This window comes from Eulemur rufifrons, chromosome 20 (assembly GCF_041146395.1).
Source record: "Eulemur rufifrons isolate Redbay chromosome 20, OSU_ERuf_1, whole genome shotgun sequence".
NCBI classification, from domain to species: Eukaryota; Metazoa; Chordata; class Mammalia; order Primates; family Lemuridae; genus Eulemur; species Eulemur rufifrons.
In genome coordinates this window covers 23,442,420-23,465,725 of record NC_091002.1, presented here as the reverse complement: position 1 = coordinate 23,465,725, position 23,306 = coordinate 23,442,420, and the positions used below count along the sequence as shown (strand labels likewise).

At 43.8% G+C, this 23,306-nt stretch overlaps 1 protein-coding gene across 1 annotated transcript in view; it reads right to left on the bottom strand.

The window, feature by feature from the left end:
* Positions 1 to 23,306, bottom strand: part of PIGU (phosphatidylinositol glycan anchor biosynthesis class U) — a 94,880-nt gene that overhangs the window by 11,855 nt on the left and 59,719 nt on the right. Inside the window, exons 8-11 of the mRNA XM_069495708.1 lie at positions 13,641 to 13,795; positions 10,745 to 10,888; positions 7,810 to 7,934; positions 719 to 861 (exon numbers count right to left, since the gene is read on the bottom strand). Of these exons, the coding sequence (XP_069351809.1) occupies positions 719 to 861; positions 7,810 to 7,934; positions 10,745 to 10,888; positions 13,641 to 13,795 (567 nt within the window). The remainder of the gene's footprint in view (positions 1 to 718; positions 862 to 7,809; positions 7,935 to 10,744; positions 10,889 to 13,640; positions 13,796 to 23,306) is intronic.

Below are 23,306 nucleotides of genomic sequence, written 5' to 3'. Positions count from 1 at the left end.
TCAGAGCCACGTACTTGGGACAGTCACAACATAATTACAGGATTTAAAACACAGCCACAGGGAATCTGCATTTCTAATAAGCCCCCTGGTGATTCTGATGCTTGAAGACCTTGCTCTGTGGACCAGAGGGACAGGCTTTCCCTGGGTCAGGGGAGACTGAGCTCTGTGCTGGTCCTCCCCTGTCTGTGACCCCCCCAGCCTCCTGTCCACCACTCCCAGCTACGCAACTCATGCTCAACTTGCCAACAGCCAGGCCATACCACTTCTCAGCTCCTGCTGTCCACGCAGTCTAGGAAGCCTCTTCTCTTCTCGCCCCTGCCCTCCCACCTCACTCTGCACACTCATTGTGGGTGCCACGACCCCCAGGCACCACCACAGAAAGAGGGCACCTCAGAAATCAAGCCTTTCCTGAATTTGGTTCTTGCCTCCAGCAATGACCTTGGGTCTGAGACCCTCATTTGTAGAACAGGGAAAACACTGTCTTACAGGCTGGCTTCCAGAATTCAATACCGCTCAGCAAGGTGCCCAGGAACTGCCGGCCAGACGCAGTCCCACACTACTCCCACTTCCCTGTCCTCTTCACGGGACGGGAGCTACGTGAGGGGAGTAACTGTCCCTCTGTCATGTCTAAACCCCTCGTAGGCAGAACCCAAGGCCGTGCCTGACTGCCTGAGGCTGCAAAATGAATCCCTGTCCCCGTGCTGCCCTCGACTCTTACCTGCCCAACGTTGAAGGTCAGTGTGATGGCATAAAAGAAATTAGAGTTGGCACTTCCCGCGTAAATCCAGAGGTGCCAGAGGACAGGGAAGAGCAGGGAGCAGACGATGATGATGCAGGTGAGGATGAAGATGTTTCGCAGGACTGCAAAGACAAGATGGCAACAGTTAGCCCAATGCTCTCTTCGGCACCCTCTCCCTGCTGTGTGGCCCCAAATGACAAAGAGGAGCCGCATACAGCCCAAAGGCAGAGCACCCCAGAGGCCCTGGGGGGCCAGGCAGCAAACCTCACAGCCCTGAGCCAATGGCCCCCAGACCCACAGCTGGTGGGAACTCCTAGACCTGGATCTTTCCTCCCACTGCAGGCCTGGCTGGCTGAAGACCAGCTATAGTAGCAATGCTATGAATGCCCCTGGGCATTAAAGAGGGCATTTTAGGATGTCAACACCCCCCAACCCCTAATCTTGGCATGTCCAAGAGTAACTCCACCCCTCTCCCCAGGCAGGGTGCTGCTGGCCACGCTGGCTTGTGGATGGGAGCCCCAGCGTGAATCGCAGAGTAGAGCCCTTCCGTGGGTCCCTACAGTGCCACAGTCCTGGGTCTTACGAACGTGTTTTTCATTCTCCTTAACTGGTGTCTTAGGTCCCCTGCCTTACTCTTCAAACATTCCTCATTCTTCCTCAGATGTTAACTTAAATAATCTCTTTTTGACATGCTGCCTCACTGACATGACATCACTCCCTGCTCCCAGAAGAGATGCCTGATCCACCAGGAAGAAAGCTCTCCCGGAGGCCCAGGGTGGTCCGCAGGCAGGGGCAGACGGCTTTGGGAAAGGTAGAGTGATGGCCGGGCACAGACCTTGGTTAAAATCCTGCTCTGTCATTTATTAGCAAGTTTCTCTAAGCCTCAGCTCCCTCATCTCTCAAGGCTTAAACGCATACTTCATGGGAGTGTCATGTGGATTAAACAAAAAGATATGTGAAAAAACTGGCCCAGAGGTATTATTGCGTATATTAGTTTTCCACTGCTGCTACAACAAATCCCCACAAACTTAGCAGTTTAAACAATATGATTTATCATTACACAGTTCTGGAGGTCAGAAGTCCAAAATGGGTCTCACGGGCTAAAATCAAGGTACCAGCAGGGCTGCACTTCCTCTGGAGGCTGTAGGGGAGAACCCACTGTCTTCTCCTGCATCTAGGGGCTGTCTGCACTCCCCAGCTAGGACCCCCTTCCAGCTTCAGAACCAGCAATGGCAGATGGAGGAATTCTTACATTGTATCACTGTGACCTCTTCTTCTGCCTTCCTCTTTGACTGTTTAAAAAAATAGACTTTATTTCTTTCTTTTTTTTTTTTTTTTGAGACAGAGTCTCACTCTGTTGCCCAGGCTAGAGTGCCGTGGCGTCAGCCTAGCTCACAGCAACCTCAAACTCCTGAGCTCAAGCGATCCTCCTGTCTCAGCCTCCCAAGTAGCTGGGACTACAGGCATGCACCACCATGCCCGGCTAATTTTTTCTATATATATTTAGCTGTCCATATAATTTCTTTCTATTTTTAGTAGAGATGGGGTCTCGCTCTTGCTCAGGCTGGTCTCGAACTCCTGAGCTCAAAGGATCCGCCCACCTCGGCCTCCCAGAGTGCTAGGATTACAGGCGTGAGCCACCACGCCCGGCCAAGACTTTATTTCTTTATGTATTTGAGATGGGGTCTTGCTACATTGCCCAGGCTGGAGTGCAGTGGCTATTTACAGGTGTGATCACAGCATATGATGGCCTCAAACTCCTGGGCTCAAGTGATCCTCCTGCCTCAGCCTCTGGAGTAGCTGGGACTACAGGCACATGCCACAGCACTGGACAGAATTTATTTATGGCAGTCTTAGATTCACGGCAAATTTGAGCAGAAGGTACAGAGATTTCCCATATTTTCTTTGCCTCCACCTCTTCCACTTTTGGGGACTCTTATAATTACACTGGGGACACTTGGATAATCCAGGATAATCCCTCCATCCCAAAGTCTTAATTTAAAGTCCCTTTTGCCATGTAAGGTGACACAGTCACAGGTTCTGGGGATTATAACTGGCCATCTTTGCAGGGGATGGATATTACTCTGCCTACTACACTGTGATTTTCCCTTTTAATTCACCAGGGGTTATCTGACAGTAGGCTTACATGTTACTTTTATTTCTTTATACTTTATTTTTTTAAAAGAATATTTAAAATAAATTAATTAAAATAATATCTTTTTAAAAAGAACTTAGTACTGGGCCTGGTTCCCAGCAGGCACTAATGAATGGATCTGATCCTGACCTTCAGAAAATCCCTTCTACCAAGTTAGCGTTTTGGGAGATCTAAGGGATGGGGAAACTCCCAAACATTTAGGCCACTTGTCTCAGCTGCACAAGCACTTGGTAGAAATGCTATACTGGGGGCTCATGCACTGGAAGGGGGTCTGGATGACACAGATGATTTTCAACTCTGGCTGCAAAGTGAAATCATGTGGGGAGCCCCGCCCCCCACCCAAAGACTAAGTCAGAGTCTATAGATGGGGCCCTGACACCCACATGCAATTTTTAAAGCTTCCCAGGTGATTCCAATATGCACCTGGGGCTGAGAACCACTGGATTACAGCTGCAGACCCTGACAGTCTGCAACAGAGATGCCACTGAGTGGTCAGAGTTAGACTAAGGAGGACAAGGTAGTTAACAGTTCTCGGCCGGGCGTGGTGGCTCACCCTGTAATCCTAGCACTCTGGGAGGCCGAGGTGGGCGGATCGTTTGAGCTCAGGAGTTCGAGACCAGCCTGAGCAAGAGCGAGACCCCATCTCTACTAAAAATAGAAAGAAATTATATGCACAGCTAAAAATGTACATAGAAAAAATTAGCCGGGCATGGTGGCACATGCCTGTAGTCCCAGCTACTCGGGAGGCTGAGACAGGAGGATCCCTTGAGCTCAGGAGTTTGAGGTTGCTGTGAGCGAGGCTGACGCCACGGCACTCACTCTAGCCTGGGCAACAGAGTGAGACTCTGTCTCAAAAAAAAATAAAAAAAACCAAAACAGTTCTCGGTAAGGCTGTTAGGTTTTCAACTTACAGCTCCTTCTTTACTGAGAAATGATAGATGTCTTTTTGTTGTTAAAAAATCCTTTCTTTTATGAAATGGGGATAAATGGCTGGGAGTTGATTGCTTTAATGCCTTCAGCAAAATAAAATGCTGGCAACTCTGTCACCAGAGTTCTTTTGAAATATTAGTGGTCTGGGAAATCCCACAATTTGGACACTGGCCTGGACGGCTCACAAGATCCTCTCCTCTAATCTGAAATTTCCACAATTCTGGTTTTCAAAGCTCAGAGGTCAAAGCCTGACTCAAGCCTCCTGAGACTACCCAGGGAAGCTCCTGCCTCCTCCTGTACTCCCAGGAAAAAAGGAGTCTGAGAAAAGGGGTATTTGCACTGAGAATTACTATTATTATTTTTTTTTTCTTTTGAGACAGAGTGTTGAGCTAGAGTCTATTGCCCAGACTGGAGTGCAGTGGTGTCATCATAGCTCACAGCAACCTCAAACTCCTGGGCTCAAGTGATCCTTCTGCCTCAGTCTCCTGAGTAGCTGGGACTACAGGCGCTCACCACCTACTGCCAGCTAATTTTTTTTTTTTTTTTTTAAATACATTTTGTAGAGACAAGGTCTCGCTATGTTGCCAGGATGGTCTACAACTGCTGGCCTCAAGCAAGCCTCCTGTCTTGGCCTCCCAAAGCGCTAGGATTACAGGCATGAGCCACTGCAACCAGCCAAGAATAATAATAATAGTTATTAATATTATCATTAAAAAATGTTACAACCTCAAGAAAGAAGAACAAATCTTTTTACCATTCTACTCCAACATCACTATTTACATTTCTCAGTGGTTCTTTCTGATCTCCTGGAAAGTATTTTGCTGAAAAGAATACAGACTATTCTTAAAATAAAATGCTTGTGGCCCGACAGCCCAGGTGGTTCTTTGATCTGTGCCTCCAGCCAGAGACAGAGATTTCAGACAGGGTGACAGGAAGGAGACTAAGTGCACAAAGGGGAGAGGCTCACTTGCAGCCTCTGGGTGCTAGCACGAAGGGCTGCAAAAATACATTCCCATGTGCTTAGAGGAACCGACGCCAGCATCCCGTTGGCTTCTGGCCCGTGGTGACCTTTGCAGGAAAGGGGAGCTGCTACTCACTTTTGCTGGCTGACAGGCCAGAGAATGAAAGCTATACGCCAGGGCACATGGAGCTGGGACCCACGGCACAGGACAGCTTGTTCCAGGCACCAGGAGGCATCAGAGATATCAGAGATGACCAGAGCCTAACAAGATGAAAGGGTTCACCCTTCACCAGGGTCACCGGCTAGACGGAATCAGGTTCCCCCACCACGTCCACGGGGTGGCCCATCCAATCTCTGGTGCCACTACTGACAAACTGGAACTTCAGGCAAGTCACTTTCCCTCTCTGAGCCTCATACATTCAGAAATAAAACTTCTCCTGAAAAATCCAGTCCCATCAGGAGGGGCACAGAGGGGACTTGGGGACTTCAAAGGTCATGGTGATGTCAGCCGTCTTAAACTAGGTGCGAGGTACATGGGAATTTATTGTATTATTAATCTTTATATGTATTTTATCAATTTTAGCTTTATACAATAGTTAATAAAAACAAAACACACACACACACACACACACACACACACCCCTTTGGTAACTGGCTCTTTCTGCTGGACCACACCGCGGCAGGCTGGCACTGGCTCTGCCAGCAGGCTGTTCCCTAACACCAGTCATGCGTCTGTTGACTCATCCCAGCCCCAAGCTCCAGAGAGCGCAGTGTCTAGAGCCTACACTGAGGGAAGGGCCACGTTCCTTTCCTCCTCCCCACTGACAGGACAGGAAAACAGAGAGGTGAACGTGGGAGTGGGCACATTAGCACTGGCAACTAACGTTTAACCTGATTTCCTAACCACATTCACTATGTTCAACCTAGGCTTAAAGACTTCACAAAACGTCCACACATAGTCCCCAAGGACCAGGCCCGAAGATGCTCCTGGCTAAGTACAGTGACTCACAGTTGTCAGGCCCCAAACAGATACTCCAAGGGTGAGTGTTCCCTGCTGCAGGAGCGGGGAGGTGAAGGTGGCGGCCACTGTTCCCTACAGAAGCTTCAGATGAGCTGAAGCTATAAACTGCTTGCCCAAGCAGCCGGCAACAGCATCCACTGGGTCATCTAGGCTTCCGGAAACCCCTTCCTTTTTCTTTGTGCCTCATCACCCTGGAGGGCACAAAATAGCTTATTTCAAGTTTTGAAAAATATGTTTATTCCAATAACTCAGGCTACCAAGCCTGAAGCTTTGATCATGGAACTATGTAGGTAACCCCTGTATAGTCATTACTGATGATGATATACCTGCAATGCTATTTACATATATTCTTTCTCAAACTCAAAACACCCATGAAAGATATTCTCCTTATTTGATAGACGAAAAAATCAGAGGCTCAGAAAGGTTAAATGATGTCCCTGAGAACACGTAGCCAGTAGGGGAATGCCAGGCTTCAGCCTCAAGTGGGTCCATCTCCAGTGCTCAGCAGCATGGGATGAAAGGTAGACACTGAGGGACATAGTGTGGACGGACAGCAAGCAAAACCATTGTGTCCCCAAGGCCCACCCTGCCACAAATCGGGGCATGTCCACATGTTTTGGTGGCCTCATGACTTGTCACTGGCCACTCTGCCTACGGGCCCCAAGCTGACTCTGAGCCTCCTGGGCTGGGTGACTCCTGTCTGTGCAGTGAGTATGTCACAGGGAGAAGACGCCAATTCCTCCTCCCAATCAGGCAAGACTAGTCACTGCCCCACCAGGCTGTCACCTGCAAGAGCAGCCCTGGCTCAGCCGCCCACACAGGTGTTTATCTTCACCCAGAGGCGCTCTTACAGGTAGGTTTCTTGCAGGCAGCTGGTCAGTTTCACTTCCTGGTTGACACCCAGGGGTTCCAAAACAACAACAAAGACTCACTTCCTCTGAAGTGTGCCCTACCTGAATTCATTCTCAACACCTCACTGTCCACCCAGAGCAGGCAAGGAAAGTTCAACAGCTCCCTTCCACGCCTTAGAGAGTCAGGCGGTGTTGGGCCACTGACAGTGCCTCTTTATTAGGGAGGTTTAAAAACCTACTCCACAAACACCGACGGAGATTTAAAAACTCACTCCACAAACATTTGTGTCAGGTTCATTCCTGGATGCTGGGGACACAGAGGCGAATGATGTCTACCCTAAGGGAGTCCTCAAACACTGAAAAGCACCCACCCCAGAGGGATAAGAGCCCGACCAGGGGAAATGCTGGGGGCCTAGGCAGCACACATAGGTCACCAGTAAACCATCTTCTGAGGAAGAGATGGTCAGAGCTTAAAGGAGTCGTCACAGTGGGCAGGAAGTCTCATGTTGCCCATCTGCCTTCCAGGAAGCTTTGAGTGCAGCACTGGGGAACGGTTCAAAGCCCAAGGTATAGAGTTCTGCTGTTCAATATGGCAGCTCAGCTACATGTGGCTTCTTACATTTAAATTTAAATGAATTTAGATAAAAAATATAGGCTCTGAGACGCACAAGTGGCTACTCTATTGGACTGTGAAGATATAGGATATCTCCATCATCACAGACAGCCCTGTTGGACAGCACTGAGGAGAAGTTCACAGATCTGGACTCCAGTCCTGGGCCTTCCACTTACCAGTCGCATGACCTTGAACAAGTGGCTCTACCTTTCTGTACCTCAGACTTCTCATCTGCAAAATGGGCATACTTACCTCAAAGGCTGGTGTGCAGATAAACTGAGCTAATTAATGCATGTAACACTCTTGGAGCCACAGTGGCCAGGTACATAGTAAGTGCTCAATAAGTGGCAGTTATTTTTATCATCACTAGTCCATAGCACCTAGGAACGGATACCGTGCCTCATGCCTGCTTTCCTCCTAGTGCTGCAGCTCGGCAGATGCCCAGGAAATGCCTATCAATTGCTTCTTCCCTGGCTGTTTCACCCAGGGGCCAAGCCGGCGGGAATCTGCCACCAGCAGGTAGAGGCAGGAGTACTCACATCTGTAGAGATGGTTCCACACAGGAAAGAAGGCCATGTAGAGGGCCACGTCCCCCACCGTCGGGTAGGACTTAAAGATGGAGATGACGGCAATCTGGATGAACATGAAGAAGACGGGGTGCTCCCTGGGGCAGGGCAGGGGAAGACAGACAGAGAGAGATCAGCCAGGGACCAGGCCCACCCCAGAGACTCCTGACCCCATCCTCGGAACCAAAAATACTCCCCAGAGGACTTCAGGCAGGGGCTGGCTCTGCTACATACAAGGCAGGGGCCAGGCCCCAGTAGCCGGGACCAGAAATACCCTGAGGTGGTGAGGAGGCCCAGCGAACACTAGAGAAGCGGCCCACAGAGATGTTTCCCATCAACGGCCCCTCCCCACCCCAGCTCTGGGCCTTCCCCCAGGAGCCAGGAGGAAGAAAACAAATGAAGTCAGCGTTCTTTATTACTGGGCTTAAATGACTGTCTGTCAGGGTAACCAGACAGCCTCCCTCGCCAGAGGCCCCTCTGTACACTGGACCCAGGGCAGGAAGTGCCTCCTTGCCGATGCCTTCTTCTCTGACACTATGATAGTGGGGTCTGCAGACCCTCGGTGTGCGGAACTCCTTTCCAGAAAGAGAACACAGAGCTGTACACAGCTTGTCAGTGCTCAAAGGCCGGGACTGGAGTTCTTGTTAACTTAAACTAACAGCAGTTTAAACTATTGTTCTAAACTCATAGTAAGTGAAAACAATGGCTGCCACCTCCTGAACCCTCACTCTGTGCCAAGTTCTGTGGAAGGCCCTTTTCTTGCCTCATCTCTTGTGATCCTCACCATGTCACAGCTACCCCTCGAGGCAGGCAATCCTGTCACCCATACCTCACAGATGAGGAAACTGGGGTTCAGAGAAGTGAAGTGAGTTGACTAAGCGAGTGAGGGAGCTGTCTGTCTCCACAGCTCTGACTACCAGCTCTGGTGTTCTCCTGAGCGCTTAATACCCATCAGCGCTCTGGCAGGGAGGGTGGAGGACAGGGCTCAAGCCCAGCACCTCTCCAGAGCCGACCGAGTGCTAAAGGGAAGCAAACAGGAAGAGGCTGGGTCTGGCCCCTCCCCACCCACACCTAAACACCATGCACGCGGCCTACTGCCGCACAGTCCCTGGACGCCCAGCTCGGGAGGGAAGGTTTTCCTCAGAGGTTAATGACATTCTTGTCTTGCAGGTCACAGGTCAGAGTGACTCAATGGGTATAAATCTGAGATGTGGTGACAAACATGCTAAACACTCCAGCACTGTCACACAGCAAATGCCTCAGAAACTCAGCTTAGCAAAGTCACACAGCCCTGTAGCCTCTAAGAAGTGTCCTCCCAGCTCAGTGTGAACATCTTCCTAAAGACAAGCCGAATCACTGGCTCTGGGTTTTTTAGGTAGCTGGTAACAGCTGCAACATTGCTACGAAAAGGCCAGAGACAATGCAGTGACAAAAAAACACGGAGACCAGAGCCTCCTGCAACACTGCAGAGAAGGAGAGGTGGCCTGAAGGGCCCTGTTCCCACAAAGCTGGCACGGAAGCAGAAACTGCAGGGAGTTTTTGCAGGAAGAGTTTACGTGGAGCTTCACATCCAGGCAGAAGAGGAAACAGTGGGGAAGGCAGGTATCTTCATACTTTCTGTCCCCACAACTGTGAGGCCGTGGCCTGAGGCAGAGGGGTCCCATGATGGTGGTGGAATTGTCTACCCAGGAGTGATGTGTGGCCTTCACGTGCAGATAATGAAAGCTACTGGGAGCTGGCTGCACCAACAGTGAGGAAAGGTGCTCTGGGCTGGCTCCCTCCTCTCAGCCCGGTGGCTGGGCCTAACCAGAGCGAGGGCAGGGAAGGTGGACCACAGATGGCTGAGAGCTGCTGGAGTTGTGTAGGCTGTCAGGCCATGGGAGGACAGTTTTCTGTCCTGCCAGGCCGAGGCTGTGTCATGGGGAGGAAGCATCACTCTGAGGTTTTACACAATGGGAACCACGTGCATTGGTGCACTGGCCGTGGAGAATGGCAGACCAGTTAGAGCCGAGAATGCAAGCTCTTGAAATCTAAATCAAACTCTCTTCCAGGTTCCCTGGACCATCCAGGCACATTTGTGCCTGTTTTCCCTTCTCTGAAGCTAGGATAATAGAACCATTTCCAGGGGCCACTAGGAGCAATCTCTCTCAGGAGCTTGGCATGGTGCAGGGAGGTAAGGAGAGATTTTGGAGCCAGACAAACCTGGTCTGAATCCCGGCTCCACTGCTTACCAGCTGTGTGACTCTGAGCAAATCACTCCACCTCTCTGAGCATAAATTTCCTCAAGTATAAAATGGGAGTGATGGCAAGAATATAATGCCTACCTCCACGAGTTGCTGGGTTAGTATGATTACATTTCAGAGGGCCTAGAAAGGTGCCCGGGATGGAGCAGGCTCAACACACGTCAGCTCTCTCACACCGCAGAAGAGAACTCCACAGAAAAAGCCTTCTGAGGGAACTGATCAGAAGATTAAACAGAGCTGCAGGTGGCCAGCCTCCTGGCGTACCCATCCTGAGTCCCCTTGGACAAAGTGCCACCGGGCTGCTGATGGAAGACATCCAACCAGATCCACTTTTCCCAAAGATAGCCCCACCCACCCACCACAACCCCTGTTCTTGTCCAAAACGGTGAGTGGGCTCAGCAGCAATGTGGGTTCAGGCATCTCGGAGTGAGGCCAGGGGAAATGCCGGGGCTCCAAAGCACCCTCTCTGCAGCCTGCACGCAGGTGTGACTCTACTGCTGGCTATGGCTGCTGGCACCCACAGCAACTGAGGGCAGGGTTCCTGGTGCAAGATGACATAAACCTAGGAACAGGTGCTCCCCATCTGAAAGGCCCCCTAAGGCTACAAGGGGCAGGAGGTCCTTGGGTGGCTCTGTGGACAATGCAGCAGCAGGTGAACCACTTACTTTAGCTTTATGGCTAAGGGGATGGTGTAGAAGAAGACGTTGATCTGAAACACGCACACAAAGAAGAGGCTGAAGTGCTCAAACATCTCTGCAAAGAAGTACCAGAAAAGACCAATGTTTGGAGTGAGATCTGGAACAGAAAGTCTGGAATTAAAAAAACAAAGGGAGAGAAAAAAGAGAGCAAAGTCAGAAATGGTCTGCTTTGACCCTGATTTCTCCTGAAGACTTTGGTCACTTCCGGGCAGCTGAAAATAACCTTCTCGCTACAGAGATCGGGATGCAAAGGGCTCCCCACCTGCCCTGGATATCGGTAATAACATAAACAAGGGGCAGAGACGCAGAGAAGGATAACCCATGATAAATATTAGCTAAGCCAAACAAATCTGAGATGAGGCAGGGATTCACCCTAGAAATCCAGAGACTAGTCCTTCTTTTACTGCCCAAGACAGTTTAAAATCGGGAGATACCCAGTATTGTAACACAGGAGGAGTGAGTTTTAAATACACAATATCTATTTTGGACATTCCAGAGACCTGCCTAGAGGAACAAGCTCAAAGATCCTGCTCCTCCCCATTCTTGCTCCACACCCCACAGCGGGAGCCAGAAGACTGAGGCCTGAGACGGCACTGAGACTTCTAGGGGCTTCAGGAACCATCGGCGGGTCCTGGCTAGGATTCTCCAGGGTCTCAGGCCTCACTTGAGAAATTAGGGTTTAACTGGAAAACGTTCTGTCTGGTTAAATCAGACAAAGACTGGCTGTAATTCTGGCTCTTCTAAAAGTTCACTTTATATTTTTGATTTAAAAAAAATATGAAATGGAAACTGATTCTCAAATCACGATTTTAAAAGGACAACAAATGGGGCATGGAAAGAGAGAGACAGGCGATGGCTCACGGTCAGATTTCCCTGACAGAGGCCTCCGCCTGGCCTAAGTCTTTGCCTGTTGCCATAACTCCGTTTCCTTTTTCTGTGAAATGAGGTAAAGAACCCAATCTGTGGCCCAGCGGAAAGCCAGGAAAAGCTCTTCACCAGGCATCCAAACTCCTATCCAAGGCAGAGCATGAAGAGCTGAACTTTCATAACAGTCATTGTTATGCTCAGCCAGGATTTTACCAGAATCCCAGATGGGAGTTCTGCCACTCCAGATCTCTCTCCCACCTGGACAGGTTTAAGTGTCTGTCACCCATTGGGGCTGTGAGCAACTCAAGGCCTGGGTAGCAACCAACCCCTCAGCTCCCACACAGAGCCTGGCACACAGGGCACACTTGGAAATGTTTGCAGAATTCATGAATATACACGCAGACAAGCCTATACTACTCAAACCCTTTTGAATTCTAAAGGTTTGACATGTGGCAGGTGGCTTTATGTTAAAGCTATTGGAGACCCTCTTGCAGTAGAGGAATATATCCATTACTGTTTGGAATTGAACCCAACCTCCCAGTCAGAGGCTGGCAGTTGCTTTGGATGTGCCTGGAGAGTGCTCCTTAATCCCACCACATTAAAGGTGTGCACCAGAGCAGAGGATCTCAAAGTGTGTTCCCTGGACCAGCAGGACCAGCAGCATCGGCAACTTGAGAAATGCAAATTCCTGTCTCTACTCCAGACCTACTTAATCAGAACCTCTGGGGGTGGGCCCAGCAAGCTGGGTTTTAACAAGCCTTGCAGGTGACTCTGATGCTGCCTGGGGTCACTCATCCTCTGATTCCCACTGGAGCTGTGGAAACCAAATTAGCTTCCAGGGTTTTGTAGTTTTGTTTTTTCAAAATGACAATTTAGAACTGTATAAATTTATGGGGTACAAAGTGACTTTATAATTTATGAATACAATATAGAATTAAATCAAGTTAGTTAACATTTCTATCACCTCAAATATTTAACATTGAGGTGGAAACATTTGAGATTTACTCTCTTAGCAATTTTGAAATATACAATATTATTAACTGTATGCACCCTGCTGTGCAATAGAACTCAAAAAAAGAAATCATATTCCTCCTGTCGAACTGAGATTTCGTGACCTTTGGCCATCAACTCCCCATTCTCCCTGCCCCTAGCATCTGTAAACACCCTTCCATGCTCTGCTTCTGTGAGTTCTACTGTTTTAGATTCCACATATAAGTGAGAACCCACATGGTATCTGCCTTTCTGTGCCTGGCTTCTTCCACTTGGATGTTCTCCAATTCTATCCATGTTGTCACAAATGACAGGATTTCCTTTTTTATGGCTGTGTATATAGTCCACATTTTCTTTATTTATTCATCTGCTGATGGACACTTAGGTTTATTCCATAACTTGGCTACTGTAAATTGTGCTGCAATGAACATGGGAGTGCAGGAAAATCTTCAATAAACTGGTTTCAAATCTTTTGGGTAAATATCCACAAATGGGATTGCTGGATCATATGGTCATTCTAGTTTTAGTTTTTTTTTTTTTTTTTTTTTTTGAGACAGAGTCTTGCTCTGTTGCCCAGGCTAGAGTGAGTGCCGTGGCATTAGCCTAGCTCACAGCAACCTCAAACTCCTGAGCTCAAGGGATCCTCCTGTCTCAGCCTCCCGAGTAGCTGGGACTACAGGCATGCACCACCATGCCCGGCTAATTTTTTTTTTCTATATATATTTTTAGCTGTCCATATAATTTCTTTCTATTTTTAGTAGAGATGGGGTCTCGCTCGTGCTCAGGCTGGTCTCGAACTCCTGAGCTCAAACGATCCGCCCACCTCGGCCTCCCAGAGTGCTAGGATTACAGGTGTGAGCCACCTCGCCCGGCCTAGTTTTAGTTTTTTGAGGAAGCTTCATACAGTTTTCCATAATGGCTGTACTAATTTACATTACCACCACCAATACACAAGGTTCCCTTTTCTCCACAGCTTCTAGAGTTTTCAAATGAGGTCATTACTTACATGAAGCCATAGACTGCAGGGATGAAATCCCAGGAGCTGAGAAGGAAGAAGGACAGGCAAACGATTACCACGAGGCTTCCCACATACATCATGGCGTACTCCCAAGAGAAGATCCAGAAGGCTTTGCTCTTCATCTTCACGGGTATATACTGCCGCTACGAGAGAAGGCAAAACGGTACATTGAGGGATATCAACACAAAGAGCAGTTATCAAGCTTAAATTTAAAGATCCCTCCTGAAAAACCATGCCATGATGCATAGGTTTATAATTTTGCTTTGGTATGTAATTAAGCAAGAAGGACATAAGTGTTAAAAAAAAAAAAAAGAGGTGTTAAGTGTGCATCCACTGACCTCAGACCTAATAACACCATTTCCAGGTATGTATCCTAGAGATACGATACACAAAATGCAAATGAAGGGATATTCATTGCACCATTCTTTGGAATATCAAAAAAAAAATCCTTCAATAGAGGAAAAAATAAATAAATTGTGGCATATTGGTATACTATTTATAGGATAAATGGATAAAGTGTATCTATATTGTAAATATGGCTAGATTTCAAAAATGAGGTTAGCTATTAATAGAAAATTGCCAAATAATCCATATAATATGAAACTATATATTTTGAGATTACACCTAACAATACTATGTATTATTTATAGAAATATATGCATATATCTGCAAAAGTTTTATAAAACATAGATTAGAAGAACATGTACTAAAGTCATGATAGCATTAGCTTCCTGGGAAAGAGAGAGGGAAATATGATTAGAACCTAAGAAACTTCAACTTTATCAATAATATTTTATTAAACATAACAAAAGCAAATATGAAACAATATGGCAACAATCAGTATTTGTTTACTTTGGGTAGTAGGCATATGGCTGTAATTATACTATTTTCTGTATTTTTTCCTCCATTAAAAATGTTTTACACACACACAAAAAAATAAGATGCTGGAGGAAAAGAATTAACTTACAATTTGTTCTAAGAAAAAGGAAAACAAGAGATGCCAAAAAGGAAAAAGCAGCAGCATGTAAGAAAACAAATGAATTCAAACATAATATAATCAACTCAAATGGATCAAACTCTGTAACTAAAAAATCATATTTTCAGGAAGAAAAAATCAGTTACACAGCTACATGCTATTTACAAGAGGTGTACCTTAAACCACAAGACCAGAGAAGCTGAAAATAAAAGGATTGAAGAAGATATGCCAGGGAAACACTAAGCAAAAAAACAAGTGTGGTTATACTGTTACCAGATAAAATAGATCTTTATATAAAATAGTACTGCACAGAGAAAGATAGTCCACAATGATAAAAGGTACAGTTCATCAGAAAGATATAGCAGTTCTAAACTTGTATGTACCTAATAATATAGTCTCAAATTATACAAAACAAAGATGGAGCTACAAAGGAAAAACAGACAAATCTATCATCAGCGCACAAATGATAGGTCAAGCAGACAAAAATCAGTAATCAAGTAGGAAAAATGAATAGCACACTTAAGTTTAATCTCACAAGATCTTATAAAACATAATAAACATATAGAGCAGTATATCTAATAACTGAATAATGCACATTCATTTTAGGCATTTTGGTGGCAAATCTAAGAATGCACTGCCAAACTGAGGTTATAAAGATTTACCCCTATGTTTTTCCCTAATCGCTTTAGCTCTTCTGTTTAGGTTGTTGATCCATTTTGCATTAGTTTTTGTATGTAGAGTGGGGTAGAAATCCAACTTCATTCTTTTGCATGTGTTTATCCCGTGGTCCCCGAACCATTTGTTGAAGCGATTAGTCTTTCCTCCTTGAATGGTCTTGGCACCCTTGTCAAAAATCAATTGGCCACGGTACTGGGTTTTAATCCATAGAATAAAATTCATATTTATGAAACCATACTAATGAAAATAAAAAATTGAATAAACTAGGGAGAAGGAACAACTGCTCTTCCTCACATTAAGATTCCAACTAGTAAGTGCAGAAATAAGGTGGGAAACAGAATCACCACTGGCTAATTGTTGCAGACAAGATCTACTAATGGATGCTAAAATTAGTGGGTAAAAATGTGAGGAGAAACAAATTTGCATAATCTTTAAGTATCTTCCCCAAGATACTTACTAACTACAAAAGAAAAGATAAAAACTTTACAGTGGAGAAACCTGGTAGACAGCAACTTAACCTAGTGATCAAGGTAAACATCACCATTGATAAGATACAGGGACATCACAAAGCCCTCAATATGGTGCACTCAGGACACAATATGCATATTTCCTAAAAAAAAGTATAACTTTAGCCCAATCATGAGAAAACATATGACAATCTAAATTGAGGTGCATTTGACAAAAATAACTTCAAAAGCCATGAATGACAAGAGAAGACGGAGCAAGTGTCTCAGACAAGAGGAGACTAAGGAGATACAACTAAATGCAGTGTGGGACCCGAATAGGATATCCTGGAACAAAACAACTGCCATAGTAGAAAAACACAAAATTCTAGTAAGGTCTGCAGTTAATAATATTGCATAAATGTTAATTTTTTTGTTCTTGATAATTGTACTATGGTTACGTAAAGTGTTAATATTAGCAGCAGAAGTGGGGTGAGGGATGCAAGGAAACTACTGTTTTCGCCACTTTTCTGAAGTCTAAAAATAATTCAAAATGAAAAGCTTTTAAAAATGGAGATGAAATCATCTGTTACAAGGTTGGTTAAAAAAATATATATATAAACATACAATTTTAAAAATTAGTTCTCCAGGACTTAGTATGAAAAACAGCAGCCCTTTACCTCTAACCTTCATTAAATCAAGCTTAATTGTGATGTTTGAATAATCTATATAATTATTAAACATTTTGGCTGCCTAATCTTACTTGCACAAAGATTTGTACAAGAATGTTTGCAGCAGCTCTATTTATAACAGACAAAAACCGAAAACAGGCCAAGTTCCCATCAATAGGAGAATGGATAAACAAAATGTTGTGCATCTACACACAAAAAAATTACACAGCAATAAAAGGAATGTATGCAACATGAATAAATCTCAAAAACTCAAAGTGAATGAAAGAAGCCTTACACAAAAGAATCATATTGTGTTATTCTATTTATTATGGTTAGTCATGGTTGAATATAGGTGGTAGGTATATGAGTGGTCATATTTGTTCTTCCTTTGAAATTTTTCATTATAAAATGTTGGTGGGAAAATGTAAAACGTAATATATTGTTTAGCAATTCATACCTATATAGGAAAACTCTTAAGGAAAGCAAGAGAATGATTAGCAAAAAATTCAGGACAGTCATAACCTCTGGGCTAGAGGGAAGGAATGCAGTGTGGAAGGAGGACCCGAGGGGTTTCCAAAAATCTAGAACGGTCATATTACTTAAGCAAGGCACAGAAAACAGAGGTGTTGTTTTGTTATCCTTTAAACTATACAAATATTATTATAAGGCAGAAAGAAATTTTTTTAAATGAATAAAAGCGTTCAAGGCAGATGGAACGTCATGAGTCTGGGTCCTGAGGTGGGAAGGAACGTGCCACACTGGAAGAACAGAGGTCAGTGTGGTTTGAAGTATAAGGAGTGAGCAGGAAGTGGTATGATCAGCCTCCAGAGGCAGAGGGCAGCCAGATCACGTGGGATCAAGCCATTCTGGTCACGTACAACTCACAGGTTCTTTTAACAGTTGTCTTGAAAAGAGTTTAAGGTGGGTGAGGATTAGCTCTTCTTCTACAATCTTGCAGCAAAGAAAGCAAGTTCCACAGCAAATTCTGGCACATTTAGAGACATTTATTAAACAAATATTCATTAGTGAGCAGGCACAAAGCAGTTCACACAAAGTATTCTAGAAGCTTGAGTCCCAGCCCTTTCTTCTAGTTGTTTCTACCACCATTGCAAGAAAGGGTCACTCAAGGCGGAACTGACAACATCCCAGAGGCAGGGTTCTGCTGCCTTTAGATTCACATCAGGCAACCAACCAGAAATCTAACCAAAGGCAGAGAAAGGCTGGGTTAAGACTTAAGCCTCCAAAGCAAGAAGTTACAGGCCTTACAATGTTTTTATTCCTTCTTTGTGCAAGTATAAGAAGTAGCTCTAAAATATTTTAGCCAATATCACTTCTTTTGAATACTTTAATTACACCAATGAGTGCCTACTTCTAATATTCACTTTGTTAATTAGTAAGACACTAATCTCACCAATAAAAATCCGATCTGCTCTGATAGTCACTAAGCTAATTAAAAAGGTATTGATCAAGCTCTTGAGAGCCAAGCACTGATGGCAGCCCCTGCAGACGACCATAATGGAGTTTGGATGCTTCATTAAGGGAACTCACTGCCCCGAAGTTGAGGCTGAAACTGATACTTATATAATATCAGATGGCCATGGAGAAGTAAAATAAATTAGAGACATCATAACTCCGTGATAAAGACTTTATGGTTAACGGGAAGTCAGCGAGGAGTTTTGAGCTGGAGACGGCATTATTGTTAACAGATATTAGGCGAGAGGAAGCTGATCAACCCCTGGCTCCCTCACTAAGCTTGTATACACACAGCTCTACTCTTACTTCTCTTTAAAACTTTACTGTCCCCTGGCCACATGTGGCTATTTAAATTTAAATTAGTGAAAAATTAATTAAAATTAAAGATTTAGTTCCTCAGTCTCACTAGCACATTTCAAGTACTGAATAGTCACATGTGGCTTGTGACTGCTGTATTGACAATGCAGATAATGAACATTCCCATCATCACGGAAGTTCTATTGGACAGTATCAATCTAAAAGAATAAAATTTCAAGAGAATGATGTATTTCCGGGGATGGGAAATAATTCAACAAAGAGAAGGTATCCACAGATAAATTCAAAGAAGGCACTTAGGTTCTGAGTTCCTTTCATCATCATGATCTTCTCTTCCTCCTAAAAAATACTGTCATCAGGAAAGGAGGAAGAAAACCACAGCCCAGAGGAGGGGAAAAACCCTCGAAAGCAAAAATTTTGTTTTGTCTTTCCATTCCTCCCTGGTAACATTTTAAAAGAAATATGCCAGGAAGTGAAAAAAGATGGCCATGAAGAACTGAATCAAGTAGGCTGTTAAAAGCAGCTCTCCTGGGAAAGGCCTGAACACAAAGCCAGGAGATGAGGTTTCACTCTGCAAATCCCATTAGCAGCCAACAAGTTTCAGTTGGCTACCAAGTGCTTGATTCAGCCTAAAGTGTTATTATCAATGTTTGAGTGGAAAATGCTTTTTTTTTTTTTCTTGGCAAACCTGTGATTATAAAATGTGCACTAAATTTTAGGTATAATTTTGTTTTTAAGACACGGTCTTGGAGTCAGGTTTGCTTTGGGGAATAGAGCCCTGAAATGATAAAGTAATGTGGAGTATGTACTGAGTCTATTTATAAAAATTGAACTTGCACTTAATCTTTCAGGACTACTACTGTTACAAGTGAGGCACACCTAAAATTCTTAAAAAAGAAAATCCAGAAGCCTTTGATGGCTTGTTGTTTATACACACTAGGGCCAAACTTAATCCAGAGGTTGTGGAAGTTGATTATACAAATTGAGTCATTCTTGTCATACCCAACTAAATCAGAGTTGAGGGGCCAGGAGGAAAAAAGAATTCGGCGTATGCAGCACCTGCTCTAAGAATTAAATTTTCCACAAGCCCAGCTGCTGAAAAAGGCTGCTGTGACTCTAAGGCTAGTTTTACGTACCAATCACTCACCAATCAGAGCTTGCCAGCTCACAAAAGCTTCTGTAGTGCCAACAAGCTATCTTTCAAAACAATACTTAACATTTCTCTTTCCAATAAAACTCCTAACCTTTTCTTTGTTCTTCTGACATATTGAAGACTACTGGGTTTATATACATGCCCTGAACTGCAATTCTTGCTAACCAAATATCAAATGTTTTAAATTTAGAGATTCATCTCTGTATTTCATTTGGCTTCGATAAGGTTCACTTTGAAAATTTCCTAGTGAACAGTGAGCTTTCATTTTACTCACCTCTTTTGCTCTACAGCAAATGCTGACTTGAAATGTAAGTATGTAAAATGTATCTGTATGTATGTAAGTAGAAGGGTTGAAAGACTGATGCCCTAAAAATTCTGATCAATTTTTAAAACATTTTATTATACCATAAAACACAAAATACAGAAAACCACACAAAACAAATATAAAGCTCAGTGAATGATTTTAAGGTGAACATCCTTATAATCACTATTCAGGTCAAGAGAAAGAACTTTCTAGCCACTCTCCAAGTTCCTCATGTGCCCTGACCCAACCACAATCCCCCTACTCCTTTGGAGTAATCACTACCCTGGCTTTATAGTAAACACTTCCTTGCATTTCTTTATGGTTTTTACTTATATGTGCATCCCTTTATACTACAGTCTTGCCTGTCTTTGAAAAATTTGATACAATTTTTACTCCAAAATAGCCAAAACCATCCTGAGCAAAAAGAACAAAATGGAAGGACTCACATTAACTGACTTCAAATTATACTACAGAGCTGTAGTAACCAAAACAGCACAGTGCCGGCATAAAAACAGACACATAGACCAATGGAACAGAATAGAGAACCCAGAAATAAATCCACATCTATAGTAAACTTATCTTCGACAGGTAAAGAACAGTCTCTTCAATAAATGGGACTGGGAAAACTGTATATCCATATGCAGAATGAAACCAGACCCTTATCTCTCGCCATGTACAACAGTCAAATCAAAAATGGATTAAAGACTTAAATCTAAGACCTGAAACTATGAAACTACCAAAAGAAAACATTGGGGAAATGCTTCAGGACATTGGTCTGGGGAACGGTTTCTTGAGTAATACCCCCAAAGCAAGACAACCAAAGCAAAATTGGACAAATCGGATCATATCAAGCTAAAAGTTTCTGCACAGCAAGAGAAACTATCAACAAAGGGAAGAGACAACCCACAGAATGGGAGATGATATCTGCAAACTACCCATCTGACAAGGGAATAATATCTAGAATATATAAGGAGCTCCAACAACTCAATAGGAAGAAACTGAATTATCTAATTAAAACCTAGGCAAAGGCCGGGCGTGTTGGCTCATGCCTGTAATCCTAGCACTCTGGGAGGCTGAGGCGGGTGGATCGTTTGAGCTCAGGAGTTCAAGACCAGCCTGAGCAAGGACGAGATCCCGTCTCTACTAAAAAAAATACAGAAAGAAATTAGCTGGACAACTAAAAATATATATAGAAAAAATTAGCCAGGCATGGTGGCACATGCCTGTAGTCCCAGCTACTCGGGAGGCTGAGGCAGTAGGATTGCTTTAGCCCAGGAGTTTGAGGTTGCTGTGAGCTAGGCTGACACCATGGCACTCTACCCTGGGTAACAGAGTGAGACTCCATCTCAAAAAAATAAATAAATAAAAATAAAATATAAAACCTGGGCAAAGGATCTGAATAGACATTTCTTAAAAGATGACATTCACGTGGCCAACAGGTATATGAAAAAATGCTCAACATCATTAGAGAAATGCACATCAAAACCACAATGAGATATCACTTCATCCCAGCTAAATGGCTTTTATCAAAAAGACAGGCAATAATGAATGGTGGCGAGGACATGAAGAAAGGGGAACCCTTAGACGGATCCCAGCTTGAATTAGGGAAATACTTTCCATCAACTACCAACGTCTATCAATGGGAGGGGTTGTCTTCCGAGAAAGTGAGTTCCCTTCCATGGGAAGTGTTTAATCAACAGCTGGATAACTCCTTGTTTAAAGTATTCCAAAGAGATTGAAGCAAAATATACAGGGGAGAAGACTGACTTGTCAGGGTCTTAGGAGTCTCAGATGACAAAGAGTTTAATATGTCATTTGGCAGCAAATAGGTGTGTATAATAATTGATTATTTTTGGTAAACTCAATAAATCATAAAGATTTATGGCAAAAAAAAAAAAAAAAAAGAAAGGGGAACCCTTGTGTACACTGCTGGTGGGAATGTAAATTAGTGCAACCACTAGAACAATATGGAGGTTCCTTGAAGAACTAAAATTAGAACTACCATATGACCCAGCAATCTCACTGCTGGGTATACATCCAAAGGAAGGGAATTCAATATATTGAAAAGATACCTGCACACCCATGTTTACTGCAGCACTATTCATAATAGCCAAGATCTGGAATCAACCTAAGTGTCCATCAATACATGAATGGATAAAGAAATTGTGGTACATATACACAATAGAATATCATACAGCCACAAAAAAGATGAAATCCTTCCATTTGCAATAACATGGATGGACATGTGGAACATTACATTAAATGAAATAAGCCAAACACAGAAAGACAAATCTCACATATTCTCACTAATATGTAGGAGCTGAATATTAAAAACAATTGATCTCATAGAGATAGAGAGTAGAATGATGGTTACCAGAGTCTGGGAAGGGTAGCAGGGAGTGGGGGATAAAGTAGGGATGGTTAACGGGTGCAAAAATATAGTTAGATAGCTAGATAGAATGAACAATAAATATCTGAGAGCACAACAAAGTGACGATAATCAACAATATGAGTATACTTTAAAATAATGGAAAGAATCAATACATGAGTGGATTAATAAAATGTGGTATATGTATACCGTGGAGTACTACTCAGCTATAAGAAACAATGGTGATATAGCACCTCTTGTATTTTCCTGCAAAGAGTTGGAACCCATTCTCCTAAGTGAAGTATTCCAAGAATGGAAAAATAAGCACCACATGTACTCACCATCAAATTGGTTTCACTGATCATCACCTAAGAGCACATTTAGGAATAACATTGATCCGGTGTCGGGCAGATGTGGGTGGGGGAGGGGATGGGTGTATACATACATAATGGGTGCAATGTGCACTGTCTAGGGGATGGACACATTTGAAGCTCTGACTCGGGGGTGGGAGAGCAAGAGCAATATATGTAACTTAAACTTTTGTACCTCCACAATATGCTGAAATAATAAAAAAAAATTAATTAATTAAAAAAAAAAGAATTCATAGGACCAGTTGTCATAGGGGAATATGGCTCTTTAGGCACCCATCTGTGTGCAAGCACATTCTTACACACAACAGCATTTGGATGATTTAGAATTTAGAGAGCAGTAAGTCTGGGTTCTGAACAGCTTTCTGTAAACTTTAATAAAAATGCAAAAATTGATTCCATAAAAAATAAATAAAATAAATAAAATAATGGAAAGAGTGGAATTAGAGCACTCCTAACACAAAGAAATGATAAATGCCTGAGGTGATGGATACCCCAATTACCTTGATTTAATTAATTCACATTGTATGCCTGTATCAAAACATCATATATATCCTATAAAGGTATACAACTATTATGTACCCATAATTAAAAATTTTTTGAAATTTCGATACAATTTTTAATACTCTTATTTACAGCTCCTCCACTCCACCCTACTCCTACCCATGTCTTTTTTTTTCTTTTACAATTCATATATTTTTTTTCTTTTTTTTTGAGACAAAGTCTCACTCTGTCACCCTGGGTAGAGTGCAGTGATGTCACTGTAGCTCACTGCAACCTCAAGCTCCTAGGCTCAAGTGATCCTCTTGCCTCAGCCTCCTGAGTAGCTGAGACTACAGGTGCACATCACAATGCCCAGCTAAGTTTTCTATTTTTTTAGTAGAGACAGGGTCTTGCTCTTTCTC